Source organism: Protomyctophum bolini (assembly GCF_963924005.1).
Source record: "Protomyctophum bolini genome assembly, chromosome: 11".
Lineage (NCBI taxonomy): Eukaryota > Metazoa > Chordata > Actinopteri > Myctophiformes > Myctophidae > Protomyctophum > Protomyctophum bolini.
This window is the reverse complement of record NC_137872.1, coordinates 9,882,646-9,891,383: the sequence shown is the minus strand read 5'-3', so window position 1 is coordinate 9,891,383 and position 8,738 is coordinate 9,882,646. Positions and strand designations below refer to the sequence as shown.

The following is an 8,738-nucleotide window of genomic DNA, read 5'->3' as shown; positions in this document are numbered from 1 at the left end:
CTGCAACCACAAAGAGGAGGAGACAAAAAAACTGTCAGAAGCGCCACTATAGAGGGTATGCGCGTGACATCATCATCAAACCGGAAGTTATGCAGGAACGCCTACTGAGTGGCAAAAAAACACTTTCTGGCCTTGACAGCCCATACATCCAAACAGAAAACTCCTATCTGATTGCATTAAACAACATTAAACAATGTTAAACTCACTTTGCATGTTGCTCGATTTGCCACTCAATGTGCCAGTCACTTTAAGCATGCGCATACCCTCTATAGATATTTACAAAAGTAACTTCTGCTTTAATCATTTCTGTTTTGGATATGAAGCAATGATGAAAAGAATATTTCATGAACACAAATCCCGCACTCTGCTCTTGTTCAGCAGCATCAGTTTTATTCAAATTGACCTTCATCAATTGTGTTTTACAGTAATGATACCAACATCTACTCATATATAGAGCCCTTCTGTGTTCACAAACAAACAAGCAATGTGGCACATATTGACAAAAACACATACATACACACATAGACTCATGTTCATACAATCCTTTTGATGAACCTCTGTCTCTCATTTCAAGGCCCAGACCTTAAACTGAGCCTATATTTCTAACCTGTGCCCTAATGTGAAAACATTGACCTGAACATGATGGGGTCTCAAAATGTGTTAATCTCGGTATATACTGTAGAGGCCATGTGGACCTCACTAGTAGAGTCAGATATTGGCATGCACACACGCATGCACGTGTACACACACACACACACACACACACACACACACACACACACACACACACTACAGTATACTGTACACCCCACGGGGGTTCTCTCTGTCACTCGCTGTAGAGATTTAACACGTTTAATTGCCAGAGGTAATCCAGATAATCCCCGGATTAACCAAACAGAGGGCAGCTTGCCACCAGAAGGCTCCTCCCCTTTCTTCTCCCTCCTCTCATTCTGCTCTCACACATACTATATAGTTCACTTCCCTTTATTCCTCATCATCACCGTCGCTCGCTCCCATTTGACCCCTCCCCTTCTCACCCCTCCCCTGAGCTCTGTGTCCACCTCCTCCTGTGTGTCATGACCTTCAATGATAGCAGGTATAACGGAGACCCACGCAAGCACACACACACACACACACACACACACACACACACACACACACGTGTATGCGTGCGTGACCAAAGACAATGCTAGTGAAAAACTATGGAGAAATACACAATACAAGTATAGAAAAAAAAGAGAGGTTCTATCTGGTAACGGTATAAAGAAAGACAGACAGGGACAGGGAGACAGACAAGACAAAAGAACTACAGAGCAGTGGCCATGTGTATGTATGGCTAATAGGCTTCTGACATCACTATAGGCAAGGTCAAAGGTGTGTGTGTGTGTGTGTGTGTGTGTGTGTGTGTGTGTGTGTGTGTGTGTGTGTGTGTGTGTGTGTGTGTGTGTGTGTGTGTGTGTGTGTGTGTGTTTATGTTTAGGCAGCAGTATAGTGTGACCTTTCACTCCTTCCCTCTATGCCAAAGCTAAGCTCTTCTGCAGATACACAATATTGAATCTATAGCCTAAATGTCCAGGTTATTCATAGCTTTGTTATTTCTCTGTCTCAACCCCACCTGTCTGTCTGTCTGTCTGTCTGTCTGTCTGTCTGTCCTCTCTCTCTCTCTCTCTCCTCTTTCTCTCTCTCTCTCCCTTCATTAAGTTGTTGAGGCACCACAACAAATCTGAATCACACCGGACCACCCCGAAACAACACCTGAATAACCAGAAGGTGGGTTCCCCTGGACCCCACCTTTGAGGGGAAGCTCGCCAAATCCTTCAACATTGATCTATTCACCATGTGAAACTCCGTAAACAGTTCAATAGGCTAACAAATAAGGTAACTGCCATGACCAGATCTGCACACAAAAAATACCTCGATGGTAAAGTTGACGACAACATGAACAAACCACATGAGCTTTGGAAATTACACAAAAACCAACCAGGCTGCAGTCAGAAACTGAGAACCAGATTTACAAACAACAATATTAATGCAGACAACACTCTCATATACAGACAAGCTGAGATGTGCATGGCTAATTGCCTAAACATCTTGTTTTTTTACAACCATATAGCCACATCAATGGTTAACAAACTGCCCTCTCACTCTGGGCTTTATGGTTTCCATTCCATTCTACAAAAGTTTCTCAGAGACTCAGCCGCCTCCATTGCTCTGGGGTGCATATTGGTTAGATATACCAACAGTCTGACAGGCATTAATCTGACAACACTGTTGCTCCCAACATGCATGCAGTTACAACTAACCTGTGGCAGGTTAAAACTAACATGAGGCTCCCGACATGCGTGGCAGATTCAAACTAACCCGTGGCTCCCGACATGCGTGGCAGATTCTAACTAACCTGTGGCTTCCAGTGAGGTTAGGTTTAGGGTAGGGTGTTGGGTTGGGTTAATGCCTGTCGGACTGTTAGTACGTTGGACCAAACAAATGCACAATCATTGCCCACATAATAAACCTCTCCATCAAACAGGGATGCATCTCCCAAGATTTAAAACTAGCAAGAGCCTCCCTGTACAAAAAAGGAAGTTAGACCCTGGCAACTACCACCCTATTTCTACTCTTAGTTCCCTCTTGAAAGCTATGGAAATAAATATATGAACATTTACGGAGCTTGCTAACAAAAAACAGAAGTACAAATTCCAATGTGGTTTAGATCATCCCATTCCACTGACACATGCCTTCTCATCAGCACATCAGTGAGCTGGATGCAATCCTGTCTGGAGGGGAGAGAACAGGTGGTGAACGGAACCCTTTCCGCCCTCTCTCTCAGTGAGCTGTGCGTTCCACAAGGAAGCATACTAGGGCCTTTACTGTTCCTAATATATATTAACGACATGTCATCATCATGTGACTGCAATTTTTTCCTGACTCGCCTCTGCTGGTCTCGGACAAGGACAAATTGCAGGTTGAAAAAGCCCTCACCTCTGAACTCGGTATGTGCACCTGGCTCGCTGATAACAAACTATCATTACACCTGGGTAAAACTGAATCCATTCTCTTTGGATCACAAATAAAGGTCTGCATGGTCGACAGCTTCACAGTAAAAGTGGGTGAGACAATGTGATGACAAGAAAAGAGCTTTCCAGTGAAAAAATGGCTTCTAAAGTAATCAAAAACGTCAAGTATAAAGAACAATATTTTTGTACAGAATCTCCTTCATGGTATAAATAAGAATAGACTGAGTATACTCTTGCAGGAGTCACTTTGCATGTACCTCATACATGGTACCACAGCACCACAAAGGCCTTAAAAACAAGGGTCCTATTTACATCAGAATTAAAGGGTAAAAAAGAAAGAAACGGTTCTTTGTAAAAAATAAATAAATAAATTGAAGAAAACGTTTAGTAGGGCAGGCACTTTACTGTTGCTTGTGTAAGAATCACCCAATTGAGCCAATGCTTTTTTAATGTATTTTTTGTCTCAAGAAAGTGGATTTGTTCAGATAGGCCTACAACCCAACCACTCTACAGAAGTCATATTTTCTTTCTTTTTTTAAAATTGGTGTTTAGGCCTACGTGTCTGTTCATTAAGGGATTTGTCGATAAGTGCTCACGACATGAAATCTTACAAAAACACAAACTAAACATAAAACTACTGAATTATTTCAAGAATATTATGACTCACCCTTTACGGTCTCTTCTTCTCTCTTAAGTTCAGCTTTTTAATATTATTGTTATTATTTATTTTCCATATTCTGGACACATGCACAGCGGAGTTGGAGTTGCGCACAGCATAAGCACTAGCCTACTTCCCCGTCCCTATCTGTTAATCTCTGGAAGATCCCTGTATGCCAACTACTCACACAATCCACCTACTTACTGATCCTCCTGCCTTACTCTCGGATAGGCCCTAGCTGCCCTACAGTATGGTCCTATGGATAGTCACGGGATTTTGTCATCAGCACCCTGGACAGCGACGGAGACATTTTACCATGGCATTGTGGCATTTTACCGCATGCATCTTGTCCAACGTCTGTCCACAGTCCGACTGACCATAGCAACACAAACTTTTGATGTCACATACGTCGTGGCGTTGTCCTAAATTGATTGCACTCCATTTCTATGAAAATAACGTTTTTGTTCCTTTTTGGTGTTGTAGGTTATCAACTTGTCACAACTTTAGTTCGGGGAATTGGGGGTCATTCAATGGGGGAACAACTTAGAGTAGTTTTTTAACACACTAGTGTACGTGGTAGCCAAAATGCTCGCTACACGCCTGGATAGATATAACTCATAATTGATCTCTATGTAGATGTAGGCCAATAATTGATATGCAACGTTTGATGCGACAGAAAATGTCTCCACCATGTGGTTCGTAACGGAAACGCAACCAATATTGAAAAAGCTTTCCCATGGAATCGGAAAGGCCTGGATATCACGTCACATGTTTACAGGTGTAAAGAAGTGGGCGATTCGTTTTTTCGTACAAGCACTTTAGTTTACAGGGAAGTTTGGTAGACATAAGATAAAGAGAATCGGAAAAACAAAGGGCATTCTTTAACCACCTGCCTGGCAGGCTTTAGATGCATTTCTGCCTTCAAGTTCGCTTTGCAGACAGCATCTTTTGTTTGAGACACAGCTAGACAATACTGTGAGAATGCCTCAGAATGGACTCAAGCTTTGTAAAGAAATAGGATGTAGTACAAATTATCTGGACGTTTATGAATCAATAGCCCAGGGAATTGTTGCAGCTTAACCTGAGCAAAAGGCCTTCAGTGTTTGTTACAAGGTTGGTGCATTGTAGTTTTCAATGAATACATGAATGAATTTTTACTGCCATCGTCAATAGACCATTTTGAAACACAAAGTATTTCTGGTGTGTTCAAAAGCTTCTTGGTGTACATTTCAAATTACTTTGTGATGTTAAATATATTTTACATAGAGAATCTTGCACAAACAAAACCTACAGCACTTGTAAGTCATTTCTACAAGAATTTTCAGAGCCAAACAAACATTAAGACTCCAGCACAAAAAGTTTATTCAGACTGTTCAGAAACATTAATTCACAACATCTTTAAGTATTAGAGAATTGGATAGTCCAAAGCAACAGAACCCCAGCCATACCACTTCTCTTTACACAGTATTTTTAACCACAATAAGACGGTGCCATGAACAATCATGATAATCTCAAATGCAAGACGTCATATGAGAGAATGTGAATTAAAAACAGTGAATATCAGCATAATTATGCAAGGTTGAGGCCAGATGTTGGGTAAGATCTTGTTTTGTTGAAGCCTGCATGTTTTTGTTTTTTTTCTCTCCGGAGCGCGTTGCTGGCCCTGGGTTTAGCTCTTTCCTCCCAGTGTGTGCTTGTCAAACAGGTACTCTGACATCTTGTTGTTTGTGGCGTCCATGCGGGTGAGGTTGGTGACGTAGTCGCCAAGTTTCTTGATGGACTCCACCTGCTCGTTCAGATAGTGAGACTCCAGGAAGTCGCAGAGCTGCCGGAAACAGACAATGTAACAGTTAGCCAATAGTTTTCCTGTGCTACCATATTTTTAAAAAAAAAGAAGCCCAGGGGGTGAAAATCAGGTCTCTGCAAAGTCATGTTGTGTTTTGGGACTATAATAAAATTGAATTTAACGTTGTAATCGGGTAAACAAAGAGCATTTTGTCAAACTCTACGTACATGTGGGTCTCCTTGCTCAGAAGCCAGTTTGTGCAGCTCCAACAGAGCCAGGTTGACCTCCTTCTCCAGCTGCATGGCCATCTGCATGGCCTCCAGTCCACTGCCCCACTCATCACGCTCAGGCTTCTAAAGAAATAAAGAAAGGGCAACACAGTTCATTACCAAGTACCGGTATATATAGTGGAATAAATAGTCAGCTTTGCATGGACATTTTATATTAATGTTGACAACAGGTGTTGTCGTGATCCCAAAGTGTGATTACAAAGAACGCAAGATAGTCAAATGCTAGGTTATCCTGTGACTCAATACTTAATTTGTTTTCATCTTCATTATTATTATTAATAAAATAGCTGGGGGGAGGGGGGGGTACAGACGTTTCAGCCAAAGGCTCAACACACTGGGGGTGCTTTAAGGACACAGACCTTGACGTCCTGAAAGACGATGCGTCCTCCTCGCTTGTTCTGGAAGGACAACAGTTTCTCAGCATGCTCCCTCTCCTCGTGGCTGTTTTCCTTGAAGAAACTGGAAAATCCTGGCAGGGCCACATCGTCACGGTCGAAATACATGGCCTGAGAAGGAGACCGAAAGGAAAGGCCAAGCAAATACAGGAGGCAGGAAGTTGGAAGATTGGGATGGAAGGAAGGAGGGGAAGAACACAAAAACAATGATTAAGAAACGGTACCAGTCATTATTTGGCAAAGACGAAGCAGCTGAGCTGTGACACAAACGGTGGTTAAAACCTCGAGCAGTGGTCAAAACACGGGTCACTGTGTGAGTGTCTGACTAAATCCAGTAGTTTTCTTAGTCAAGCGCTAAACAATAACATGAATGCATGACACAACAGGGTGTGTACTGTGCATTGCCGTTTAATGTCTAGTCTAGCTAGGGCAGCCTACATTGATGCAGTTTCCTTGTCAACAATAAATGGCGTCACATGCGGACGACCAGCCAAGACATTTCATTTGTTGTAAAATGCAAAGAAGATAAAACTTCGGCCTTATTTTCAATTTGGGCTGGATTGTGTGCACCTAGTCTAGTAGAGTTTTGCTGTCCTGTCCACACTCCGCAGATAAATGTACACGTCGTTACATGCTCATAATTCACGTTTTAATTATTATTATTAATTCCTTACCATTGAGGTGTAGTTGTAGGAGGCAAACAGCTCCATGTTGACCATACGGTTGATGGCAGCCTCGCAGTTCTGGCTGTAGTTCTGGCGCACTTGGGAGGAGCACATTTTGGCTGGCGTTTTCCTCGGTTTTCTTATAGAAATTCTTGTAGAAAAATATAGCTTAAATACAGCTTAATTGCAGCGGTCTTCTTGTATATGGTTTTTCAAACAACTCCGGTATGCAGGTAAATATAGCGGGAGGAAGGTAGAAGTTCCGTTCAAACACTGTTGAAGCAAGAACTCCGTGAAGATTCTCCCCTTTCGTTGATGTGAAGTTGAACGGCGTCGCTGGCTGTATTTATAAGCCCACAATGCACCTTGTGACCATGCTTGTGACTGGCATGACGCTGCAATAAACCATGAGCCACACATATCACGAGTCGGGCAGGAAGTAGGCGGGCTGTTTGTGTGAGTTGGCCAATCACACTGAGTCCGACCTCATGAATTATGTTGCAAAAATTGAACCAACGTTACATGTTTTCAGTTTTTAATAGTTTTCATTTTCACATTCGTTACATTTTATATAATTGAAAAAAATAAAAAGCAATTATTTCTTATTATAAAACGATAATTTGGTGCATAATGCAATTTGGAGCTATAAAGTTTATGTGGGCATAGACAAGATTATAGGCTAATGTTGTTTGGTTGGATCACATAAAACAGTGGTGAATCAGCAATCTTCTAATCTATGTCACTGTGGTTCTGGTGGAAAATTCTAGAAAACCGGAAAAGTTCAGTCAGTCGGTTGTTAAATCGTATTTCTTTCCCCGAAGTTACCTTACAACTTCCACTTTTTCATTATTACTATTATTTTTTGGGCTTGTTTATACCTTTATGACAGGACAGTAGGCTGACAGGAAATGTGCACAGAGAGAGATGGGGATTGGTACGCAGCAAAGGCCGTCTGGGATCGGGACTCGAACCTGTGGCACGTTGTCAGCCTAGGTTCCCAAATGTTTCCATTATTTTAACAGATTCTGCAAAGCACCTATGCAGCAACTGCACTGGCCAGTCTATAAATGTAGGTATTTTTTACCTGCAAAACCTCACACCTCTGTAAACTGCTGATGAGCTGTTTCTAGTCCACACACAGTGGTTTTTATGGTATTACGCAATACCTTATGACTGTTACTGTGTCTGACCAACCATTTTCCCATAGCACACATAACTTTACCGATATTTAGGGGCCAGAAACCCCTTATATCAGGGGTGTCCAAATGCGGCCCAGGGAAGAATGTTATGCGGCCCGCATATCTGAATTGTATTATTATTATACATATTATAATTAATTTATTATTATATGAACGGCTAGCTCGCCAAACAGTATGGTAACAGTATAATTAGTCAGGATTCCTTTGTTCCTTCAAGGAACAAAGGAATCCTGACTTATACGAATTATACTCCGGTGAATAAAAACCACTTGTCTCATTCTGAAGGGCTCAAAGGCTATTATATTTCATTTTTTACCTTGCACGTCTGGTTATATTTGGTAATGTAGAAGGCCCTTGTATTGTGTGTTTTAATATTTTCTAATATGGCCACCTTTGAAAAAGGCTTGGACCCCCCTGCCTTATATGAACTATAACTACAGCTGTATCATGGTGGCCTGGCCACATGAATTACAAGCATATTACTAACCAACATTACTTGATAAGTTATGTAACAGAAAACAGTCTAACTAGTAGAACCAAGCCCGCTGCCCTTATCATTGGAGCCAACCTTTAATTCATAACATAAAAAGCCTTATTAAATGTATTATTATGGTTGAAACCAACTGATAAAGTATGATTTTCAAATGACAAGGCTGTTACCATAAGTATTTGTGGGTATGATTACAGGGATGTTTTAGGACTGTACACACAATACAGTAATGTTGCAAGAC

At 41.6% G+C, this 8,738-nt stretch overlaps 2 protein-coding genes across 2 annotated transcripts in view; both read right to left on the bottom strand.

Moving 5' to 3' along the window:
• Positions 1–3,280, bottom strand: part of syt5a (synaptotagmin Va) — a gene marked incomplete at its 5' end in the record, with an annotated part of 7,529 nt that extends 4,249 nt beyond the window's left edge. Inside the window, one exon of the mRNA XM_080776505.1 lies at positions 3,272–3,280. Within this exon, the coding sequence (XP_080632631.1) occupies positions 3,272–3,280 (9 nt within the window). The remainder of the gene's footprint in view (positions 1–3,271) is intronic.
• A 1,730-nt stretch (positions 3,281–5,010) lies between these two features.
• LOC308324202 (ferritin, middle subunit-like) lies at positions 5,011–7,146 on the bottom strand. The gene is made up of 4 exons (XM_080776186.1): positions 6,818–7,146; positions 6,108–6,254; positions 5,686–5,811; positions 5,011–5,497 (listed from the first exon to the last, which is right to left on the bottom strand). Exons 1-4 carry the CDS (start codon positions 6,920–6,922, stop codon positions 5,342–5,344), a joined length of 534 nt encoding a protein of 177 aa, XP_080632312.1. The 5' UTR covers positions 6,923–7,146; the 3' UTR covers positions 5,011–5,341.
• Positions 7,147–8,738: the final 1,592 nt, after the last annotated feature.

Bases quoted from the DNA above. Each gene is read 5' to 3' on its own strand.
- LOC308324202 (XM_080776186.1), bottom strand. From the start codon at position 6,922: ATGTGCTCCTCCCAAGTGCGCCAGAACTACAGCCAGAACTGCGAGGCT. The intron at 6,255-6,817 runs GTAAGGAATTAA...TCTCCTTCTCAG, and splicing joins CCTACAACTACACCTCAATG to GCCATGTATTTCGACCGTGA. The intron at 5,812-6,107 runs GTCTGTGTCCTT...TTATTTCTTTAG, and splicing joins TCGTCTTTCAGGACGTCAAG to AAGCCTGAGCGTGATGAGTG.